General features: G+C 47.3%; 1 protein-coding gene across 8 annotated transcripts in view; it reads right to left on the reverse strand.

Moving 5' to 3' along the window:
- Positions 1-692: 692 nt before the first annotated feature.
- spg21 (SPG21 abhydrolase domain containing, maspardin) overlaps positions 693-25,748 on the reverse strand; it is an 80,928-nt gene continuing 55,872 nt past the window's right edge. For 7 of the 8 annotated variants that reach the window (XM_085968940.1, XM_085968945.1, XM_085968939.1 and 4 more), the window contains 4 exons: positions 17,067-17,175; positions 15,081-15,188; positions 6,940-7,080; positions 693-1,880 (listed from right to left, as the gene is read on the reverse strand). In XM_085968940.1, the coding sequence (XP_085825066.1) occupies positions 1,761-1,880; positions 6,940-7,080; positions 15,081-15,188; positions 17,067-17,175 (478 nt within the window). In that variant the 3' untranslated portion in view covers positions 693-1,760. The remainder of the gene's footprint in view (positions 1,881-6,939; positions 7,081-15,080; positions 15,189-17,066; positions 17,176-25,748) is intronic. The other variant, XM_085968947.1, reaches the window with a different exon arrangement.

Here is a 25,748-nt window from a genome sequence, read left to right on the forward strand (position 1 = left end):
AGGTGGAGTTTAACCAGAGAGCTTCAAAAAGCTTGAAGATGCTGGTGTTAGTACAAGCGCAAAGAAGGGAGGCAGCTGGAGTCCGCAATACATCGGAACATGCCATTCAGTCCCAAGCTTGTTCCTGCATTCAGCTAGATCATGGCTGATCTCTACCTCAACTCCACTGACCTGCTTTTGCACCATACCCCACGATATATCCAAGAAATATCGACTGATCTCACTCCTGAAAATTTCAGTCGACTCCCAGCATCCACAACCTTTTGGGGAAGAGAATTCCAGATTTTCACTACTCTGTGATGAAGTGCTTCCTGATTTCATTCCTAATTAGCCTATCTCTAATTTTAAGACTATGCCTCGTTTCCCCACTAGAGTCAATAGTTTCTCTGTATCTACCCTATCAAATCCCTTTATCTTAAGATTACCCCTCAACCGTCTAAACTCAAGGGAATACAACCCAAGTTTATGTGACCTATCCTCATAATTTAATCCTTTTAGCATTTAAGTAGTTAAATCATTCTGGTGAATCTGTGCTGCACCCCCACCAAGGGGGAGGGAAAGAGGGGGCGCGGCGAGAAGAGGGGGTGCGAAAGAGGGGGCCCTGGGGGCGCAGGATTCACCGAATGACGGAAAGTAGTCGTGAATCTTGAATCTTCAAACAGCAGATTTAAATGAGAAATAAAAACAGAAAATGCTGGAAATACTAAGCATCTGTGGAGAGAGAACTAAAGATGCTGTTTTACTATCAACATTTACTACGACATTCCACATTTAAACAATCAGACAATTTATTAGTCAGCATAATGCACTAATGCAAAATCCTCTGAGAGGGGCTCAGCCCCCAAAGATATTTTTAAAAGTTCTGGATTCTAGTTATTGCAGGTTAAACGTGCCCTTCATTCACAGAATGCAGCAACACATCGATGGTATTCGTACACCATAGTATAATCTGGACAACTGCTTCCAGCAAGTTATTTTCTCCCAATACAAATATTCAGCAAAGCTCAACATGTTCAACAATAGGTTTACAGAACAGAGTATTTACACTTCAAACCATTGTCTTGTAAGTAATCAAAGCTATACACACAGCAAGTTTTCAAATCCTAGCTTTATATTTGCAGGAACTGCAAACAGAATCACTGGTGAATGAAAATGAAAGGTTAATGACATTACAACCTATTATGTGCATTTATTTTAATAGATTATTTACATGAACTTCAAAACAAATTATGGCAACATTTTAAACAATAAATGACTTAAAATATTTGCAGTGTAAGAAATCAAATCAGGCACAAGTACAAAAAGAAAAGCTCCAACATTACCATTTCAGGTACCTAACTAAAATATAATCCAGTACCAAGGAACCATAAGGCGATTGGCCCACAGGCAAGTTGCATCGGAAACATTTAACTGGTCACATGTCGTATCAAAGAGTGAATTCATACAAAATGGGCTTGAACAAAATGGAATTGATGTAAGGAGAGTTTGTACTTTGCATTCAGAGTTGGTTACCTATGGCTTCGGTTGCATAGCTCTAATGAGACAGATTGTCTAACACTGCCCACAAAGCAGGGTTGGTAACAGATACTTTCTGGGACTAAATTCATTAGAATTAAAGAACAAAAATAATCGGACAGACATCTCAACTGCTGTGCCACAAATACACCTTTAAAAAAGGCACTGCTGACACTTCAAAAAAACCCGCAGAGTTCACAGTTCAGTGCCTTCATGTGGAAAATTGCTCCTTTCTTCAAGGGAGGTCACAGCTCTTCCTCATTCCCATTTTCAACCCTGGCTTTGTGTACCTCAAGCTCTTCAGCACTCACCATTGTCGGGTCAATTGCAGCAAATCGTGTGCCATGGAACTGGCGCAGGTGGATCTGAAAATAAAGGTGAGAACAAGTTGAGGTTAGAACATAAGAAATAAGAGCAGGAGTCGGCCACACGGCCCCTCCAGCCCGCTCCGCCACACAGCCCCTCCAGCCCGCTCCGCCACACGGCCCCTCCAGCCCGCTCCGCCATTCAATAAGATCAGGGCTGATCTTCGACCTCATCTCCACTTTCCTGCACTATCCCCATATCCCTTGATCCCCTTAATATTCATAAGGTTAAACATCCTGATGCATTGTGCCTTTACTGACCCAAGTTACTGCAGTATTCAACAAACCAAGAAGCAAAAGCTTTTAGAGCATTAACAAAATTAAATTAAATCTAATTACGATTAGAAACAAGACTACTGTGGTTGCCCACTTAAACAGTTGTGAATTCCCGTATTACCCATTATATATCCATCTGAACTAGTAAAGAAAATAGGAAATGTAGGCAACCTTTATTAATGGGTATGGCATGGTGGGACAGATTACCAGATGAAATAAAAAACCAGGGCAGAGTTCAAATAAAAGACTGGAGGGTACGGGGTTACTGAGGGGACAGGGTTACGGGGTTATTGAGGGGACGGGGATACGGGGTTATTGAGGGGACGGGGATACGGGGTTATTGATTCCAGGACCACAATTCCAGGAGGCTTCACTGCTTGGTGAAGCATTTCCGATCGAAAGTAACTTGCATTCCAGAGATTCTCACACATGGTAAGCACAATGATGACACAGTAACACACTGCATTTCAGATTCTGGATAAACAGCAGCAAAACGCAATTCCATTTTGTTTAAATTGCTTCCTATACCAATTTCATAAATCCTAACAGTCCAAGTTAATTAGGGGAGTCCAAGAAGCCACTTAATTTTTTTCATTAGTTCTTGGGATGTGGGCGTCGCTGGCAAGGCCAGCATTTATTGCCCATCCCTAACTGCCCTCAAGGTGTTGGTGAGCCGCCTTCTTGAACCGCTGCAGTCCGTGTGGTGAAGGTGCTCCCACAGTGCTGTTAGGTAGGGAGTTCCAGGATTTTGACCCAGTGACAGTGAAGAAACGGTGATATATTTCCAATGCAGGATGGAGGGTAACTTGGAGGTGGTGCTGTTCCCATGCGCCTGCTGCCCTTGTCCTTCTAGGTGGTAGAGGTCGCGGGTTTGGGAGGTGCTGCCGAAGAAGCCTTGGTGAGTTGCTGCAGTGCATCTTGTAGATGGTACACACTGCAGCCACGGTACGCCGGTGGTGGAGGGAGTGAATGTTTAAGGTGGTGGGTGGGGTGTCAATCAAGCGGGCTGCTTTGTACTAGATGGTGTCAAGCATCTTGAGTGTTGTTGCAGCTGCATTAATCTAGGCAAGGAGAGTGTTCCATCACACACCTGACTTGTGCCTTGTAGATGGTGGAAAGGCTTTTGGGAGTCAGGTGGTGAGTCACTCGCCGCAGAATATTCAGCTTCTGACCAGCTCTTGGTTGGTCCAGTTAAGTTTCTGGTCAATGGTGACATAAGAACATAAGAAATAGGAGCAGGAGTCGGCCATTTGGTCCTTTGCACCTGCTCCGCCATTCAATGAGATCATGGCTGATCTTCGACCTCAACTCTACCTTCCCGCCTGTCCCCATGTCCCTTGATTCCCTTAGTACCCAAAAATCTATCGATCTCTGTCTTGAATGTACTCAACAACTGAGCATCCACAGCTCTCTGGGGTAGAGAATTCCAAAGAGTCACAATCCTTTGAGTGGATACATTTCTCATCTCAGTCTTAAGTGGCCAACCCTTTATTCTGAGACTGTGACCCCTAGTTCTAGACTCCCCAGCCAGGGGAATCACTCCCAGCATCTGCTTGGTCAAGCCCTTTAAGAATTTTATGTTTCAATTAGATAACCTCTCATCCTTCTAAACTCTAGGGAATATAGACCTAGACTACTCAATCTCTCCTCATTCCAGGCATCAGTCTGGTGAACCTTCATTGCACTCCCTCTATGGCAGGTATATCCTTCCTTAGGTAAGGAGACCAAAACTGTACACAATACTCCAGGTGTGGTCTCACCAAGGGCCTACATAAGTGTAAGACTTTTTTACTTTCATATTCCAATCCCTTTGTAATAAAGGCCAACATACCATTTGCTTTCCTAATTGCTTGCTGTACCTGCATATTAACTTTTAATGATCCGTGTTCAAGGACACCCAGGTCCCTCTGAACACCAACATTTCCCAATCTCTCACCATTTAAAAAATACTCTGCTTTTCTATTTTTCCTACCAAAGTGGCTAACTTCACACTTCTCCACATTATATTCCATTTGCCATGTTCTTGCCCACTCACTTAACCGGTCTATATCCCTTTGCAGCCTCTTTGCGTCCTCCTCACAGCTTACCGTCCCTCCTAACTTTGTATCGTCAGCTAACTTGGATACATTACACTCTGTCCCCTCATCTAAGTCATTGATATAGATTGTGAATAGCTGAGGGCCAAGCACCGATTCTTGCGGTACCCCACTAGTTACAGCCTGCCAACCTGAAAATAACCCGTTTATTCCTACTGTTTTCTGTCCATTAACCAATCCATGCTAGTATATTACCCCAAACCCCTTGAGCCCTAATTTTATGTAATAACCTCTTGTGTGGCACCTTATCAAATGCTTTTTGAAAATCCAAATGCACTACATCCACTGGTTCCCCATAACTACCCTGCTAGTTGCACCCTCAAAAAATTAAGAGATTTGTCAAACACGATTTCCCTTTCATAAATCCGTGCTGACTCTACCCAATCTTATGATTTTCTAAATGCCTTGTTACCACGTCGCTAATAATAGATGTAGCATTTTCCCTACTACTGTTGTCCGGTTAACTGACCGATAGTTCCCTGTTTTCTCTCTCCCTCCTTTCTTGAATAACGGGGTTACATTTGCTACCTTCTAATCTATAGGGACCATTCTAGAATCTAGGGAATTCTGGAATATCAAAACCAATGCATCCACCACCTCTGTAGCTACCTCTTTTAAATTCTTAGTATGTAGGCCAGCAGGTCCAGGGGGTTTGTCGACTTTTAGTCCCATTAATTTCTCCAGTACTATTTCTTTACTAATACTAATTTCTTAAGTTCCTCATTCTCGCTAGACCCTTAGTTCCCCACTATTTCCATAATGTTTAATTTCTCTGCCATTTCCTTATTCCCCATTATAATTTCTCCTGTCTCTGCCTTTAAGGGACCCACGTTTACTTTCGTTAATCTCTTTTTACATACCTATAGAAGTTTACAATTATTTTTAATTTTCTTGCTAGTTTACTCTGGTATTCTCTTTCTTTATCAATTTCTTGGTCATCCTTTGCTGAAGTCTAAAATCCTCCCACTCAAAAGCTTTCCATTTTTGGCAACATTGTAGCCCTCTTCCTTTAATTGAATACTATCTTTAACTTCTCGTTGGACTACTTTTCCCGTGGGGTTTTTATTCCTCGACGGAATATGTATTTGTTGTGAATTATGAATTGTTTCTTTAAATGTTTGCCATTTTCCACTGATGGGTGAGACTAGAACTAGGGGGCATAATCTTAGAATAAGGGGCTGCCCTTTCAAAACTGAGATGAGGAGAAACTTCTTCACTCAGAGGGTAGTAAATCTATGGAATTTGCTACCCCAGAGAGCTGTGGAAGCTGCAACATTAAATACATTTAAAATGGAGATAGACATTTTCCTAGCAGATAAGGGAATTAGGGGTTACGGGGAGAGGGCAGGGAAGTGGACGTGAGTCTAGATTCAGATCAGCCATGATCCTATTGAATGGCGGAGCAGGCCCAAGGGGCTGTATGGCCTACTCCTGCTCCTATTTCTTATGTTCTTATGCTCATCTACCGTCATATTTTTAAATCTACCATAGCCTACTTGCCTCTCATACCTACGCAATTTGCTTTGTTCAGATAGAAGACCCTAGATTCGGACTTAACTAAATCACCTCAAACTCAATATAGAATTCTATATTATGATCGCTCTTCCCCAGAGGCTCCTTTACTACAAGGTTATTAATGAACCCTTTCTCATTGCTCTAAACTAGATCTAAAATAGTCTGTTCCCTAGTTGGTTGCTCGGCATACTGATCTAGAAAACTATCTTGTATACATGCCACAAACTTGTCTTCCACGCTATTACTGCAAATTTGGTTTGCCCAGTTAGAGAAAATTAATGTCCCCCATGATTACTGTATGACCCTCGTTACAGGTACCTCTAATTTCCTGATTTGTACTCTACCCGACACTACATTGACTGTTAGGGGGCCTATAAACTACTCCCACCAGTGTTTGCTGCCCCTTGTTTTCTTAGCTCCACCCAAACTGATTCTACATCTTGATTTTCAGAGCTAGATCCATTCTCCCTACTGTCTTTATCCCATCCTTTATTAACAGGGCTACCGCAAGCACCCCCCCCCCCACCCTACCTTTTTTATTTTGCCTACTTCTTCTAAAAGTCAAATAACCTGGAATATTTAGTTCCAAACCTTGGTCACTCTGCAACCACGCCTCTGTAATGGCCATTAGCTCAAACTCATTTATTTCTATCTGCGCAATTAATTCATCTATCTTGTTGCGAATGCTTTGTGCATTAATATAGTGCCTTTAGCTTTAACTTTTTTCCCTGATGTTACCTTAGTTACTGATGGCCTATTACCTTTGTTAAGCTCTTTGCCCCTTCCTGACCCACTCTGCTTATTTTTTGTACCCAAATCACTACTCTGCCCTTGACATTTCTCTTACTGCTTTTGAATTTACCCTTTCCTGAATCCTCCCACCCTCTCCATTAGTTTAAAGCCGTTATCTATTGCACTAGTTATTTGATTTGGCAGGACACTGGTCCCAGCCCTTTAAGCAGAGCCCATCCCAGAATGTTGTGGTGGGGGATTCAACTATAGTAATGCCGTTTAATGTCACGGGGAGGTGATTGGACTCTCTCTAGTTAGAGATGGTCATTGCCTGGCACTTGTGTGGTGCAAATGTTACTTGCCACTTATCAGCCGAAGCTGTCTGTGACTTCATGTTCTTAGATTATGTGCATGATAAGAAAAACTTTTTGACATTTCACCTGTACGTAAAGGTTAACTTCAGCACTCCGACACAAATAGGGAAAGTTGCCACCAGTTTTAAGATGTGCCCGCCTCGCGTTTGGGTACAATTTGTACATTTCTTCTTTGGCTTCTTGAGAAAGTGCACTGTGGTCAAAGACCTGAAACAGAAGAGTTGGAACAAGAGGCTTGAATTCTCAGAAGATACTCAGAGATTTTTTATAAACATAGAAAGAGTAGGATAGTCAAAGGAAGGGTGGGGCCAATAAAGGGCCAAAAAGGAGATCATCTTGTAAAGGCAGGGGGCATGGCTGAGTTACAAAATAAGTACTTTGCATCTGTCTTCACTAGAGGAGCGGATGTTGCCAATGTACCAGTAAAGGAGGCAGCAGCGACATTGGACAGGATAAAACTAGATAAAGAGGTGGTACTTAAAAAGTTGGCACTGCTCAAAGTAGAAAAGTCACCCGGTCCGGATATGATACATCCTCGGTTACTGAGGGAAGGGTGAAAATTGCAGGGACTCCGGCCACAATCTTCCAAACCTCCTTGGATATGGGAGTGGTGCCAGAGGATTGGAGGATTTCATATGTTACATCCCTGTTCAAGAAAGGGATAAACCCGGCAACTACAGGCCAGTTAGCCTAACATCGGTGGTGGGGAAACTTCCAGAAAGCATATTCCAGCACAAAATTAATTGTCATTTGGAAGGAAATGGGTCAATAAATGACGGCCAACACAAATCTGTTAAACAGAGGCCCCCGTCTGCCCGCTCAGGTGGACGTCACTGATTCCATGGCACTGTTTAATGCACTGAAACATTACGACACCCCCCCACCTCACTCTCAGCCCTCCTCCACCCCCACACCGCGCTCGCGACCCTCCTCCACCCCCCACCTCACTCTCAGCCCTCCTCCACCCCCACACCGCGCTCGCGACCCTCCTCCACCCCCCACCGCGCTCGCGACCCTTCCCCAACCCCCACACCGCGCTCGCGACCCTCCTCCACCCCCCCACCGTGCTCGCGACCCTCCTCCACCCCGTCACCGCGCTCGCGACACTCCTCCAACCCCCACACCGCGCTCGCGACCCTCCTCCACCCCCCCACCGTGCTCGCGACCCTCCTCCACCCCGTCACCGTGCTCGCGACACTCCTCCAACTCCCACACCGCGCTCGCGACACTCCTCCACCCCCCACACCGTGCTCGCGACACTCCTCCACCCCCCACACCGCGCTCGCGACACTCCTCCACCCCCCACACCGCGCTCGCGACCCTCCTCCACCCCCCCACACCGCGCTCGCGGCCCTCCTCCACCCCCCCACACCGCGCTCGCGGCCCTCCTCCACCCCCCCCACACCGCGCTCGCGGCCCTCCTCCACCCCCCCACACCGCGCTCGCGACCCTCCTCCACCCCCCCCACACCGCGTCCGCGACCCTCCTCCACCCCCCCCCACCGCGCTCGCGGCCCTCCTCCACCCCCCCACACCGCGCTCGCGGCCCTCCTCCACCCCCCCACACCGCGCTCGCGGCCCTCCTCCACCCCCCCACACCGCGCTCGCGGCCCTCCTCCACCCCCCACACCGCACTCGCGGCCCTCCTCCACCCCCCACACCGCGCCCGCGACACTCCTCCACCCCCCACACCGCGCTCGCGACACTCCTCCACCCCCCACACCGCGCTCGCGACCCTCCTCCACCCCCCCACACCGCGCTCGCGGCCCTCCTCCACCCCCCCACACCGCGCTCGCGGCCCTCCTCCACCCCCCCCACACCGCGCTCGCGGCCCTCCTCCACCCCCCCCACACCGCGCTCGCGACCCTCCTCCACCCCCCCCACACCGCGTTCGCGACCCTCCTCCACCCCCCCCCACCGCGCTCGCGGCCCTCCTCCACCCCCCCACACCGCGCTCGCGGCCCTCCTCCACCCCCCCACACCGCGCTCGCGGCCCTCCTCCACCCCCCACACCGCGCTCGCGGCCCTCCTCCACCCCCCACACCGCGCTCGCGATCCTCCTCCACCCCCCCCACCACGCTCGCGATCCTCCTCCACCCCCCCCACCACGCTCGCGATCCTCCTCCACCACCACCCTCCCCAACCTGAAAGGGTGGTAGAAGCAGATTCAATAGTAACTTTCGAAAGAGAATTGGATACTTAAAGGGAAAAAATTGCAGGGCTCTGGGGAAAGAGGTGAGTGGGACTAAGTGGAGAGCTCGTTCAAAGAGCCGGCACAGGCACGATAGGCCGAATGGCCTCTGTGGGAGTGAAAGTCCGTATTGCCTGAATACCTCACTCTTCTTTCTGCGCAATGTGCGAGACCAGCACACGCTGGGTTAAAAGTTAAAACAGCTTTCTGCTGAGCCTGGGTTGTAAATTGGGGAAGAGATCGAAGCAGAGGAAGTCTCAGAGGAAGTCTCACAGGAAAGAAGATACTCGAAGGTGTAAGAGCCATTCAGCCATATCCAAATGTGTCAACTTGATCACTGTGTTAGGGAGGGGAAGGTTTTATTGCAGCAGTAAAACAATGAGAAAAGTTGAGTGCCTCGATGTTTAGTTGATGTTTTTCTGTTGCCATTTGTATGGAGCAGGATTTATTGATAGTATGCAGGAAATGTAGTGATCAAAGGCAAGATTTAGTATAAGAAATGTAAGGAATAGTGGTCCAACCGTGGCTAACAAGAGAAGTTAACGATAGTATTCGATCAAAGGAAGAGGCTTATAAAGTTGCCAAAAAGAGTCGTCAGCCTGAAGATTGGGAGGATTTTAGATTTCAGCAAAGGAGGACCAACAAAGGGAAAATAGAATGAGTAAACTAGCGAGAGACATAAAAGCAGACTGCAAAAGCTTCCATAGGTATGTAAAAAGGGAAAGATTAACGAAAGTAAATGTGGGTCCCTTACAGACTAAGACAGAAGTTATAATGGGGAATAAGGAAATGGCGAGAAATTAAACAAATACACGGAAGAAGACGCAAAACAATTCCTGGAAATAGTGGAGAACCCATGGTCTAGCGAGAACGAGGAACTGAAAGAAATTATTAGTAAAAACATAGTACTGGAGAAATTAATGGGGCTGAAAGCCGATAAATCCCCTGGACCTGATGGCCTACATCCTAGGGTTTTGAAAGAGGTGGCTATAGAGATAGTGGATGCATTGGTTGTCATTTTCCAAAAATCCATTGATTCTGGAACGGTTCCCGCAGATTGGAAGGTGGCAAATGTAACCCCACTATTTAAGAAAGGAGGGAGAGAGAAAACAGGAAACTACAGACCAGTTAGCCTGACATCAGTAGTAAGGAAAATGCTAGAACCTATTAAGGACGTGGTAACATGGCACTTAGAAAATAATAATAGGATTGGGCAGAGTCAACACGGGTTTATGAAAGGGAAATCATGTTTGACAAATCTGTTGGAGTTTTTTGAGGTTGTAACTAGCAGAATTGATGGGGGAACCAGTGGATGTGGTGTATTTGGATTTTCAGAAGGCATTCGATAAGGTGCCACACAAGAGGTTATTAAACAAAATTAAGGCTCATGTGATTGGGGATTGGTTAATGGACAGAAAACAGAGAGTAGGAATGAACAGGTCATTTTTGGGTTGGCAGGTTGAGGTACCACAAGGATCAGTGCTTGGGCCTCAGCTGTTCACAATCTATATCAATGATGGATGAGGGGACCAAATGTAATATATCCAAGTTTGCTGATGATATAAAGCTGGGTGGAAATGTAAGTTGTGAGGAGGATTCAAGGAGGCTTCAAGGGGATATAAACAGGCTAAGTGAGTGGGCAAGAACAAGGCAAATATAATGTGGAGAAATGTGAAGGTATCTACTTTGGTAGGAAAAATAGAAAAGCAGAGTATTTTTTAAATGGTGAGAGATTGGGAAATGTTGGTGTTCAGAGGGACCTGGGTGTCCTTGTACACGAATCACTGAAAGTTAACATGCAGGTACAGCAAGCAATTAGGAAAGCAAATGGTATGTTGGCCTTTATTACAAGGGGATTTGAGTATAAGAGTAAAGACGTCTTACTGCAATTACATAGGGCCCTGGTGAGACCACACCTGGAGTATTGTGTACAGTTTTGGTCTCCTTACCTAAGGAAGGATATACTTGCCATAGAGGGAGTGCAACGATGGTTCACCAGACTGATTCCTGGGAGAGATCGAGTAGACTAGGCCTATATTCTCTAGAGTTTAGAAGAATGAGAGGGGATCCCATTGAAACATACAAAATTCTTACAGGGCTCAACAGGGTAGATGCAGGGAGGATGTTTCCCCTGGCTGGGGAGTCTAGAACCAGGGGTCAGAGTCTCAGAATAAGGGGTCGGCCATTTAGGACTGAGATGAGGAGGAATTTCTTCACTCAGAGGGCGGTGAATCTTTGGAATTCTCTACCCCAGAGGGCTGTGGAGGCTCAGTCGTTGAGTATATTCAAGACAGAGATCGATAGATTTTTGAATATTAAGGGAATCAAGGGATATGGGGATAGTGCAGGAAAGTGGAGACGAGGTAGATGATCAGCCATGATCTTATTGAATGGTGGCGCAGGCTCAAGGGGCAAAATGGCCGACTCCTGCTCCTATTTCTTATGTTCACTGTTCAGCAGCTCACTCACTGGAATCGGACAGTGTGTCTCAGCAGCTCACACTGGAATCGGACAGTGTGTCTCAGCTCACTCACACTGGAATCGGACAGTGTGTCTCAGCAGCTCACACTGGAATCGGACAGTGTGTCTCAGCTCACTCACACTGGAATCGGACACTGTCTCAGCAGCTCACACTGGAATCGGACAGTGTGTCTCAGCAGCTTACACTGGAATCGGACACTGTCTGAGCAGCTCACACTGGAATCGGACAGTGTGTCTCAGCAGCTCACACTGGAATCGGACACTGTCTCAGCAGTTCACACTGGAATCGGACACTGTCTCAGCAGCTCACACTGGAATCGGACACTGTCTCAGCAGCTCACACTGGAATCGGACAGTGTGTCTAAGCAGCTCACACTGGAATCAGACAGTGTGTCTCAGCAGCTCACACTGGAATCAGACAGTGTGTCTAAGCAGCTCACACTGGAATCAGACAGTGTGTCTCAGCAGCTCACACTGGAATCGGACACTGTCTCAGCAGCTCACACTGGAATCAGACACTGTCTCAGCAGCTCACACTGGAATCAGACAGTGTGTCTCAGCTCACACACACTGGAATCGGACAGTGTGTCAGCAGTTCACTCACACTGGAATCGGACACTGTCTCAGCAACTCACACTGGAATCGGACACTGTCAGCAGTTCACTCACACTGGAATCAGACAGTGTGTCTCAGCTCACACACACTGGAATCGGACACTGTCAGCAGTTCACACACACTGGAATCGGACAGTGTGTCAGCAGTTCACTCACACTGGAATCGGACACTGTCTCAGCAGCTCACACTGGAATCGGACACTGTCTCAGCAGCTCACACTGGAATCAGACACTGTCTCAGCAGCTCACACTGGAATCGGACACTGTCTCAGCAGCTCACACTGGAATCGGACAGTGTGTCTCAGCTCACACACACTGGAATCGGACAGTGTGTCAGCAGTTCACTCACACTGGAATCGGACACTGTCTCAGCAGCTCACACTGGAATCGGACACTGTGTCTCAGCAGCTCACACTGGAATCGGACACTGTCTCAGCTCACTCACACTGGAATCGGACACTGTCTCAGCAGCTCACACTGGAATCGGACACTGTCTCAGCAGCTCACACTGGAATCGGACACTGTCTCAGCAGCTCACACTGGAATCGGACACTGTCTCAGCAGCTCACACTGGAATCGGACACTGTCTCAGCTCACTCACACTGGAATCGGACAGTGTGTCTCAGCTCACACACTGGAATCGGACAGTGTGTCAGCAGTTCACTCACACTGGAATCGGACACTGTCTCAGCAACTCACACTGGAATCGGACACTGTGTCTCAGCTCACTCACACTGGAATCGGACAGTGTGTCTCAGCTCACTCACACTGGAATCGGACAGTGTGTCTCAGCTCACTCACACTGGAATCGGACACTGTCTCAGCAGCTCACACTGGAATCGGACAGTGTCTCAGCTCACTCACACTGGAATCGGACAGTGTGTCTCAGCTCACTCACACTGGAATCGGACAGTGTGTCTCAGCTCACTCACACTGGAATCGGACACTGTGTCTCAGCAGCTCACACTGGAATCGGACAGTGTCTCAGCTCACTCACACTGGAATCGGACAGTGTGTCTCAGCTCACTCACACTGGAATCGGACAGTGTGTCAGCAGTTCACTCACACTGGAATCGGACAGTGTGTCTCAGCTCACTCACTGGAATCGGACAGTGTGTCAGCAGTTCACTCACACTGGAATCGGACAGTGTGTCTCAGCTCACTCACACTGGAATCGGACAGTGTGTCTCAGTTCACTCACACTGGAATCGGACAGTGTGTCTCAGCTCACTCACACTGGTTGTGTGTAGTCTGACAAGACTTGTGCACTCTAACTGGTTGTGGATGGTATGTGGTTTCAATAAAGTCCTGATCCTGCATTGCTACAACGGAGTGTGTGTGTAATCTGGCATTTAAAGCAACAAAACGAAAAAGAAGAAAGTAGTCCAACAGCCTCCTGCTGTGCTGGATCATTCTATGATTGGGAGTCCTGGCCAATATTTATCCCTCAACCAACATCAATAAAATAGATTATCTGGTCATTATCACATTGCTATACACAAATTGACTGCCGCGTTTCCTACATCACAACAGTAACTACACTTCAAAAGTACTTCATGGGCTGCAATGCCCTTTGGACGACCGGTGGTCATGCAAATCTTTCTTTCTCTTCAATGAAATAATGGAGAGGGTTGATGAAGGTAGTGCAGTTGATGTTGTGTCTATGGACTTTCAGAAGGCATTTGAAAAAGTGCCACATACTAGACCTGCTAGAAAAATTGAAGTCCGTGAGATTAAAGGAGCTGTCAGCTGGACACTAAACTGGCTAAGGGACAGAATGCAGAGAGTGGTGGTGACGGCTTTTCTCAGACTGGAGGGAAGCGTGCAATGGTGTTCCCCAGGAGTCAGTATTAGGACCACTGCTCTTTTTGCTGCATATTAATGATCTAGACTCGGGTATACAGGGCTTGGAAATGTAGTAAATAGTAAGGTGGATACTAACAGACTTCAGGAGGATGTAAACTGGTGAATTGGGCAGACATGTGGTGGATAACATTTAATGTGATGTTTGAACTGATGCATTTTGGTAGGATGAACGAGGAGAGGCAATATAAATTAAACGGTACAGTTTTAAAGGGGATGCAGGAAGAGAGAGACCTGGGCTTCACATACACAAATCGTTGAAGGTGACAGGACAAGTTGATAAAACTGTTAAAAAAGCATCCGGGGTCCTGGGCTTTATAATTAAAAGTTGTGCTAAACCAATATAAAACACTGGTTAGGCCCCAGCTGGAGAATTGTGACCAATTCTGGACTCCGCACTTTAGGAAGGATGTCAAGGTTTTGGAGAGGGTACAGAGAAGATTTACTAGAATGAGGGTCTTCAGTTATGTGGAAAGACTAGAGAAGCTGAGATTGTTCTCCTTAAGCAGAAGGTTAAGGGGAGATTTAATTTAGGTGTTCAACATTATGAGTGGTTTTGATCGAGTAGATAGGGAGAAACTGATTCCAGTGGCAGAAGGCTTGGTAACCAGAGGACACAGATTGAAGGTAATTGGCAAAAAAGCCAATGGGGGAAGATGAGGAGAATGTGTGTTTTTACACGACTTATGATCTGGAATGCACTGCCTGAAAGAGTAGTGGAAGCAGATTCAATAGTAACTTTCAAATGGGAACTGCATAAATACTTCAAAGGAGAAAGTTGCAGGGCTCTGGGGAAAGAGTGGGACTAATTGGAGAGCTCTTTCAAAGAGCTTTCAATGGGCTGAATGGCCTCCTTCTGTGCTGTCTGATTATATAAATACACTTAACAGATAATTACAAAGCATTACAGGAAATCTGAAGATGAAAGAGATAAAGAGAAGTAACACTTCTCAAAGCTTCACCAGATCAGTCAGTTAATGCATCGACAAATGTGCAGCTCCCAGCAGCTGGGGGAATTCAGACTCCTGGATACAGGAAAACAAACTCACACATACTTACATCCATTATGGTTACAGGAACGTCTTTGATCTTGTGAGGCTCTACATAGGAATTCTGGCAATTAAGAGTGAGACGAGAGGCCAACTCACCCTGTCCTAAACTCTCCAACTGTTTTTGCACAAAATGAGAGAGAAATTAGGGAAGTCCATGAGACAAGCAATACAAAGTATGGGTTCGTTAAGTAAACACCCTGCACTGCACAGTAACTCGTGGCTCTCCCTGTAGATTGATGCCCTGTTTTATAATACTAGGGGAGTTAATGCATTGTGCATTACATGACCTATCAGAGTCACTGCTTCAGAGTTCAAGAAATTATGGCGAATGAACATGAATAGACTTAACAAGTGGGGGGGGGGGGGGGGGGGGGGGAAAGAGAGAGCACACACGAGGGAGCGGGGTACACACCCCACAGCGCACACCCGCCCTCCCAACAGCTCACAGACCCCTCCGACGGCACACAGGCTCGCAAAGTACTGTGAGCTAAAATTAAAGTTCATGGAATTGAAGATAAATTATTGACCTGGTTAGGAGATTGGTTAGGCAGTAGAAGACAGAGTAGGGATAATGGGTATGTACTCAAATTGGAAAGAAGAACTGGTGTCTAACAAGGATCCACACTGGGAGCTCAAATATTCATTAATGTCTTAGATAACACAATAGAGAGCCGTATATCCAAGATTGCCGTGACACAAAGATTGATGGTAGAGTAAGTAGTGCAGATGCGAGCATAAAATTACAATGACACATTGACAGATTAAGTGAGTGGGCAAAACTGTGGCAGATGGATTTCAAAGCAGGATGGATTTGATTATTATTTAAATTGTGAAAAGCTAGGAGCAATGAAGGTCCAAAGAGATGTAGGGGCCGTGACCGCTGCTGCGACTTCTGCCCGGGACAGGGGCTCGGACCCGGGGCCCGGGGGCTCGGACCCGGGGCCCGGGGACAGCGGCTCGGACCCGGGGCCCGGGGACAGCGGCTCGGACCCGGGGCCCGGGGACAGCGGCTCGGACCCGGGGACAGCGGCTCGGACCCGGGGACAGCGGCTCGGACCCGGGGCCCGGACCCGGGACAGCGGCTCGGACCCGGGGCCCGGACCCGGGACAGCGGCTCGGGCCCGGGGCCCGGACAGCGGCTCGGGCCCGGGGCCCGGACCCGGGACAGCGGCTCGGACCCGGGGCCCGGACCCGGGACAGCGGCTCGGACCCGGGGCCCGGACCCGGGACAGCGGCTCGGGCCCGGGGCCCGGACCCGGGACAGCGGCTCGGACCCGGGGCCCAGACCCGGGACAGCGGCTCGGACCCGGGGCCCGGACCCGGGACAGCGGCTCGGACCCGGGGCCCGGACCCGGGACAGCGGCTCGGACCCGGGGCCCGGACCCGGGACAGCGGCTCGGACCCGGGGCCCGGACCCGGGACAGCGGCTCGGACCCGGGGCCCGGACCCGGGACAGCGGCTCGGACCCGGGACAGCGGCTCGGACCCGGGGCCCGGGTCTTTTGGTGTGGGGATTTGCTTGGCCCATTGCATTTGATCGGCCCATTGCATTTGATCTGCCATCGGCTCAAGTGTTGTAGTACAGTGGTTTAAGAAGCTCCCTTGGATACATCACTGGTCCCAGTCTTGTTCACAGAAATCACAGAAACCCCACAGTGCAGATAAGAGGCCATTTCGGCCCATCGAGCCTGCACCGACACATATCCCACCCAATCCCCGTAACCCCACATATTTAATCCCCCTAACACTAAGGGTCAATTTATCATAGCCAATCAACCTAACCCGCACATCTTTGGACTGTGGGAGGAAACCGGAGCACCCGGAGAAAACCCACGCAAACACGGGGAGAATTGTTCTTGGTCTTGTTCTCTCCATGTTTGTTTTCATGCTCAGTGGATTACTAGCTGCAGGTTTTATGCTCAACCGATTCAGACTCGAACACTTGGATATGGCAGCATTTTAGATAGCAAACTCTGTTCAATTATTTGGCTTACCCGATCCACCATGAAATCGATTGCGTCTGCCATTTTTGGATCCACGGGACCAGTTGTGAAGTTTCCAAGAACAATCTTTTTTAGCATAAATCCAGGCATCAGCCAAAAGCTAAAAGAAAAGTTTCAGTAAACATCAGAGTCCCACAGAGAGAGCACATTGAATAAAATAGACAAACAATTAACACAAAAATCTTAGTGGGGAAACAGATCAAAATGTGTTTACAGATGGTGCACGAAGGTCACCGTGAAGAACCAAATCGGAGTAAACTGACCATCAGATGTTTCTGCAATATATCACTTAGGCTGGAAAAAGCAAGATTTCATAAATTCTTCTGCCTCGCAATAAATTTGAGCTGTACAAAAATTGCATGATTTGTCAGGCAAGGTAAAATAAAGAATGTATTGAAATGCAGAAGCACGATTACATCGTGTGGGCTGTGAGCAGAGTCGGATTAAACTCGATGTGGATTGGCCCATTTCTGTGCTGAACATTCTGATTCTATATATTACACAGAACTTGGGGGCAAAGAGGGAAGGCCAAGTGTGACAAAAACAAAGCAGTTTGGTCCATGTATTGACCTCTTGTTGGTCACAGGATTCAAGTTAGACATCGTTAGATAATTCATTAATGTAGAATACATGTAGGAAACTCGTTTAAACGGCACCTAATTATCTGGAATTCTCTAATAACCGGCAAAATTCTGGAGTAGGTTTTGAGGCTTCCGTATACTGTATCCCCGCGCTTGGTGGGACGGGGCTCCGGCCCCCGCGCCTGGTGGGACGGGGCCCCGGCCCCCGCGCCTGGTGGGACGGGGCCCCGGCCCCCGCGCCTGGTGGGACGGGGCCCCGGCCCCCGCGCCTGGTGGGACGGGGCCCCGGCCCCCGCGCCTGGTGGGACGGGGCCCCGGCCCCCGCGCCTGGTGGGACGGGGCCCCGGCCCCCGCGCCTGGTGGGACGGGGCCCCGGCCCCCGCGCCTGGTGGGACGGGGCCCCGGCCCCCGCGCCTGGTGGGACGGGGCTCCGGCACTTGTGGCTGTGGAATGGGGCTCTCGTACCTTGGGCCATTGTCACTCCATGTCCCTTCTTCGTTATACGGAATTTTTAATCAACCGGCACCATCCCGGTCCCCTAGGTGCCAGATACGAAAGTGTTTCTTTCCTGTATATAGTCGGATATGCTGATGCCATGGATGTGTATTTGTCATTTGTTCCTATGGGATTAATATGCCAATGTCATAGAATCATAGAAACTTACAGCACAGCAGGAGGCCAGTCAGCCCATCGTGCCTGTGCTGGCCCATTGAAAGAGCAGTTGTGCTCAGTCCCACACCCCCGCTTTTTGTCCGTGACCCTGTCAGTTTCTCACCCTCCAGAACCGTCCAACTCCCTTTAAAATTATTGATGGAATCAGCTCCCACCACCTTTACAGGTCGAGCGTTCCAGGTCCCCAGAACTCTCCGAGTGAACACATTCTCCTCATCTCCCCTCGAGATCTTTTGCCAGTGATTTTGAATCGATGGCCTCTGGTTATTGATTCACTCACCAGAGGGAATAGTTTTTCTCTCTCTACTCTATCGAAAGCTCTCACCATCCTGTAAACCTCGATTCGGTCGCCTCTTCACCTTCTCTGTTCCAAGGAGAAAAGTCCGAACTTGTCCAACCTCTCCTCAGAACTGAAGTCCCTCATCCCTGGGAACATCCTGGTAAACCTCCTCTGTCCCCTTTCTAAGGCCTTTACATCTTTCCTGAAGTGTGGAGCCCAGAATTGTCCACAATACTCCAGCTGAGGCCTAACCAGTGATTTATAAAGTTCCAGCGTGATCTTTGCTTTATATTCTATTCCTCTATTTATAAACCCAACTAACCCAGAGGCTTTTTTAGCCACAACTTGTCCTGCCATCTTTAAGAATTTGTGTATCTGGACACTAAGGTCTCTCTGCTCATCTGCACTTTTCAAAATCGTGCCATTTATTGTCCAGTCTTTCCATATCAGTCCTTCCAAAGTGCATCACTTCACACTTCTCCACATTGAACTCCATCTGCCATGCTTCTCCCCATTTCACCATCCTGTCTATGTCACCCTGAAGCCAATAACTTATCTACTATCTACTACATTACCAAGTTTCGTACCATCTGCAAACTTTATAATTCTGCTCCCTACACATGAGGATTTGTGTATAGAATCATAAGAATGGTTACAGCACAGAAGGCGGCCATTCAGCCCATCATCCCGTACCGGCTCTCTGTAAGAGCACTTCAACTCGTCCCACTCCCCCACCCCTTCCCCACAGCCCTGCAAATTTCTTTGCTTCAGATACTTATCCAATTTCCTTTTGAAAGCCACGATTGAATCTGCCTCCAACACCCTTTCAGGCAGTGCATTCCGGATCTTAACCACTCACTGCGTAACAAAGGTTTTTTCTTACATCGCCTTTGGTTCTTTTGCCAATCACCTTAAATCTGTGTCCTCTGATTCGCGACCCTTCTGCCAATGGGAACAGTTTCTCTCTGTATCTGTCCAGACCCCTCATGATTTTGAACACCTCTATCAAATCTCCTCTCAATCTTCTCTGCTCCAAGGGAGAGCAACACCAACTTCAGTCTATCAACATAACTGAAGTCCCTCATCCCTGGAATCATTCTCGTAAATCTTTTCTGCACCCTCTCTAAGGCCTTAACATCCTTCCTAAAGTGTGGTGCCCAGAATTGGACACAATACTCCAGTTGGGGCCGAACCAGTGTTTTATACAGGTTCATCATAATTTCCACACTTTTGTACTCTATATTTATGAAGCCCAGGATCCCTTAAGCTTTTTTAACTGCTTTCTCAACCTGCCCTGCCATCTTCAACGATTTGTGCACACATACCCCCAGGTCTCTGTTTGTGCCCCCCCCTTCAGGATTGTATCATTTAATTTATATGTCCTTTCCTCATTCTTTCTACCAAATTGTATCACTTCACACTTTTCTGCGTTAAATTTCATCTGCCACGTGTCCACCCAGTTCACCAGCCTGTCTCTTCCTGAAGTCTATCACTCTCCGCCTCACTGTTCGCTATACTGCCAAGTTTTGCCTCACATGCAAATTTTGAAATTGTGCCCCATACACCCACGTCCAAGTCATTAATATATATCAAGAAAAGCAGTGGGCCTAGACCGACCCCTGGGGAACACCACTGTATACCTTCCTCCAGTCCAAAAAACCAACCGTTCACCACTACTCTCTGTTTCCAGTCACTTAGCCAATTTCATATCCATGCTGCCACTGTCCCTTTTATTCCATGGGCTTCAACTTTGCTGGTAAGCCGATTATGTGGCACTTTGTCGAACACCTTTTGGAAATCCATGTACACCACGTCAACTGCATTACCCTCATCAACCCTCTCTGTTACCTCATCAAAGAACTCAATAAAGTTAGTTAAACACAATTTGCCTTTAACAAATCCAGGCTGGCTTTCCTTAATTAATCCACACTTGTCCAAGTGACTGTTAATTTTGTCCCTAAAAGTTTCCCCACTACCGAGGTCAAACTGACTGGCCTGTAGTTGCTGTGTTTATCTTTACACCCTTTTTTGAACAATGGTGTAATATTTGCAATTCTCCAGTCCTCTGGCACCACCCTTGTATCGAAGGAGGATTGGAAGATTATGGCCAGTACCTCCGTGATTGCCTTCCTCAATTCGCTCAGCATCCTAGGATGCATCCCATCTGCTCCTGGTGGTTTATCTACTTTAAGTACAACTGGCCTTTCTAATACCTCCTCTTTATTAATTTTTATCCCATCAAGTATCTCCACTACCACCTCCTTTATGTTTATGGCAGCATCCTCTTCCTTGGTGAAGACAGATGCAAAATACTCGTTTAGTACCTCATCCATACCCTCTACCTCCATGCATAGGTCTCCTTTTTGGTCCCTAATTGGCCCCACCCCTCCTCTTACTACCCTTTTGCTATTTATATGCCTATAGAAGACTTTTAGATTACCTTTTATGTTGGCTGCCATAGAAACATAACATAGAAGATAGGAGCAGGAGTAGGCCATTCGGCCCCTCGAGCCTGCTCCGCCATTCAATGAGATCATGGCTGATCATCCAAATTCAGTACCCTGTCCCTGCCTTCTCCCCATATCCCTTTAGCCTTAAGAAATATATCCAACTCCTTCTTGAATATATTTAATGAATTGGCCTCTACTGCCTTCTTTGGCAGAGAATTCCACAGGTTCACCACTCTCTGGGTGAAGAAATTCCTCATCTCTGTCCTAAATGGCTTACCACTTATCCTTAGACTGTGACCCCTGGTTCTGGACACCCCGACCATCGGGAACATCCTTCCAGCATCCAGTCTGTCTAGTCCTGTTAAAATTTTATAAGTTTCGATGAGATCCCCTTTCATTCTTCTGAACTCCAGCGAGTACAAGCACAATCAACCCAATCTCTCCTCGTACGTCATTCCTGCCATCCCAGGTATCAGCCTGGTGAATCTTCACTGCACTCCTTCCATGGCAAGAACATCCTTCCTCAGATAAGGCAACCAAAACTGCACACAATACTCCAGATGTGGTCTCACCAAAGCCCTGTACAACTGGAGCAAGACATCCTTGTTCCTGTACTCAAACCCTCTCGCTACGAAGGCCAACATACCATTTACCTTCTTAACCGCCCGCTGCACCTGCAGGTTTACTTTCAGCGACTGGTGCACAAGGACGCCCAGGTCTCGTTGCACTTCCCCTTCTCCCAATCTATTGCCATTTAGATAATAATCTGCCTTCCTGTTTTTGACACCAAAGTGGATAACCTCGCATTTATCCACATTATATTGCATCTGCCATGCTTCTGCCCAATCACCCAACCTGTCCAAATCATCCTGGAGTTTCTTGGCATCCTCCTCTCAGCACACACGCCCACCTAGCTTTGTGTCGTCTGCAAACTTGGAGATATTACATCTAGTTCCTTCGTCCAGATCATTAATATATATTGTGAATAGCTGGGGTCCAAGGACCGATCCCTGCAGTACCCCACTAGTCACTGCCTGCCACTCGGAAAAAGAGCCATTTATTCCAACTCTTCGCTTTCTGTCTGCCAACCAGTTCTCTATCCAAGTCAACACCTTGCCCCCAATCCCATGTGCCTTAATTTTACATGCTAATCTCTTATGCGGAACCTTATCGAAAGCCTTTTGAAAATCCGAATACACCACATCCACTGGTTCTCCCTTATCTGTTTTACCAGTTACATCCTCAAAAAATTCCAGTAGATTAGTCAAGCACGATTTGCCTTTTGTAAAGCCATGTTGACTTTGTCCGATCCGGTCACTTTTTTCCAAGTGCTCTGCTATTACATCCTTTGTAATGGACTCTAGCATTTTCCCCACTACCGATGTCAGGCTTACCGGTCTGTAATTCCCCGTTTTCTCTCTACCACCCTTTTTGAACAGTGGGGTAACATTAGCTACCCGCCAATCCATGGGTACTGTTCCAGTGTCTATCGAATTTTGGAAGATGACCAGCAATGCATCTACTATTTCTAGGGCCACTTCCATAAGTACCCTAGGATGTAGATTATCAGGCCCTGGGGATTTATCGGCCCTCAATCCCATCAATTTCCCCAACACCATTTCCCTACAAATAGTGAATTCTATCAGTTCCTCCCTTTCATTAGACCCTATGTTCCCCGACATCTTTGAGAGATTATTTGTGTCCTCCTTTGTGAAGACAGAACCAAAGTATGTATTTAATTGGTCTGCCATTTCTTTCTTCCCCATTATAAATTCCCCCGATTCTGACTGCAAGGGACCTACGCTTGACTTCGCCAATCTTTTTCTCTTCACATATCTATAAAAGCTTTTACAGTCAGTTTTTATGTTCTCTGCAAGCTTACTCTCATACTCTATTTTCGCCCTCTTAATTAATCCCTTTGTTGGATCCTAAACTGCTCCCAATCCTCAGGTTTACTGCTTTTTCTGGCCAATTTGTATGTCCTCTCCTTGGATCTTATACTATCCCTAATTTCCCTTGTTAGCCACGGTTGAGTCACCTTTTTTGTTTTATTTTTATGCCAAACAGGGATGAACAAATTCTGTAGTTCATCCATGCGATCTTTGAATGTTTGCCATTGCCCATCCACCGTCAACCCTTTGAGTGACATTCCCCAATCAATCCTACCCAACTCGCACCTCATGCCATCGTAGTCTCCTTTATTTAAATTCAGGACCCTAGTCTCTGAGTCAACTATTTCACTCTCCATCTTAATGAAGAATTCTATCATATTATGATCGCTCCAACCCAAGGGGCCTCGCACAACAAGATTGCTAATTAATCCTCTCATTACATAATACCCAGTCTAAGATGGCCTGATCTCTAGTTGGTTCCTCGACATATTGGTCCAGGAAACCATCCCGTATACACTCCAGGAATTCCTCCTCCACAGTATTGTTACTAATTTGGTTAGCCCAATCTATGTGTAGATTAAAGTCAACCATGATAACGGCTGTGCCCTTATTGCACGCTTCTCTAATTTCCCGTGTAATGCCATCCCCGACCTCCGCATTACTGTTTGGAGGTCTATATACCACTCCCACTAACGTTTTCTGCCCCTTGGTATTTCTCAGTTCTACCCATACAGATTCCACATCATCAGAGCTAATATCCTTCCTTTCAATTGTGTTAATCCCCTCTTTAACCAGCAATGCTACCCCACCTCCTTTTCCTTTGTGCCTATCTTTCCTGAATATTGAATAACCCGGGATATTGAGTTCCCAGCCTTGGCCACCCTGGAGCCATGTTTCCGTAATCCCAATCATATCATATTCGTTTACCTCTATTTGCGCAGCTAATTCATCCACCTTATTACGAATGCTGCTCGCATTAAGACACAAAGCCTTCAGGCTTGTTTTTTTAATGCTCTTAGATCTTTTAGAATTATTATTTACTGTGGCCACGTTTGATTTAAACCCTTGATTTCTCTGCCTGTCACTTTTGTTTTTCTCCTTCCTGTCTTTTGCTTTTATCCTCGTTTCCCCTTCCTCTGTTCCCCCGCTCAGGTTCCCAACCTCCTGCCATTTTAGTTTAAACCCTCCCCAATAGCACTGGCAAACACTCCCCATAGGACATCGGTCCCGGCCCTGCCCAGGTGCAAACCGTCCGGTTTGAACTGGTCCCACCTCCCCCAGAACCGGTTCCAATGTCCCAGGAATTTGAATCCCTCCCCCTGGCACCATTCCTCTCGCCACGTATTCATCTGAAATATCCTTCTATTTCTACTCTGACTAGCAGGTGGCACTGGTAGCAATCCTGAGATTACTACCTTTGAGGTGCTTTTTTAAAATTTACCTCCCAACTCCCTACATTCAGCTTTTAGGGCCTCATCCCGTTTTTTACCTATATCGTTGGTACCTATATGCACCACGACAACTGGTTGTTCACCCTCCCCCTCCAGAATGCCCTGCAGCCGCTCCGAGACATCCTTGACCCTTGCACCAGGGAGGCAACACACCATCCTGGAGTCTCGTTTGCGGCCGCAGAAACGCCTATCTATTCCCCTTACAATAGAATCCCTATTACTGTAGCTCTCCCCTTTCTGCCTGTGCCACCTTTATCTGCGGTGTGACCAACTGATTAAACGTGCTATTCACGACGTCCTCAGCATCGCAAATGGTCCAGTATGTATCCAATCGCTGCTCCAGCACCGCAATGCGGTCTGCCAGTAGCTGCAGCTGGACACACTTCCTGCACACATAGTTGTCAGGGACACAGGAAGTGTCCCTGAATTCCCACATAGCGCAAGAGGAGCATACCACAGGGCCAAGCTGTCCTGACATGACTTACCCTTTAATTAATTGAAATTAAATGAAATCAGATCAATCCGACCAATTACACTACAGATAAATGATATATTTTAGGGCCCTGGTTTCCCGCCGCCGCTGCTGATGCTATGAGGCCTACCTGGTCTCTGGGGGCGTTTCCCGCTGACGCTATTAGGCCTACCTAGTCTCTGGGGGCATTTTAACCCGCCGCTGCTGCTGCCGACTTCTCCTCTGACCTTTCTAGATGTATTTGCAACCTGACATCCGTCATACGCACTCTTTTTCTGCTTCATAATATTCTCTATGGCCCAGAAATTCGGCTCTCCACTGGTGAGTACGCACAGGGTACTCACCCGTAGGCCGAATGGAAATGCCGGTTTCCTGCATGCACTGCCCATGCGTGGGAAACCGGCACTTCCGATCCTCTGAACGAAGGGGTTCAGACGTCGAACGTGCGCGCAGGGGAGGCTGCGCGTGCGCTTTGAACTTAGTTTTTTTTTTTGCAGGTTTTCATGCGAGGTTAAGCCTGCAGGATTTACACATTTAAAAAGCAGGCGTAAGGCCTGCTTTTCACAAGGTAAGTGGTCAATTAATTAAAATTGAAACATTTTTTCCCACAGGTTTATTATTTTTAAATACTTTAAAGCAAGGTAAGTTTATTTTTAGCCCTGTTTTTTTATAAAATTATTTTTCAAAAATTTAAATGATTGTTTAAAATAGTTATTTAATGTAATTTATAGTTTATTTAAAAAGTGTGATTTAAAAAAAAAATTATTTGAAGGTTTACTGCTATTTTGGGACCCGTAGTATTCATAAGTTTTCACAGGTCTTCCCGTCAATCTTATGAATGGGCTTTTCCCTCCTTCGATTGGCTGCCCATGGCT

This window comes from Somniosus microcephalus, chromosome 27 (genome assembly GCF_052327205.1).
Source record: "Somniosus microcephalus isolate GS21.2 chromosome 27, FLI_Smic_1.0, whole genome shotgun sequence".
Taxonomy (NCBI): Eukaryota; Metazoa; Chordata; class Chondrichthyes; order Squaliformes; family Somniosidae; genus Somniosus; species Somniosus microcephalus.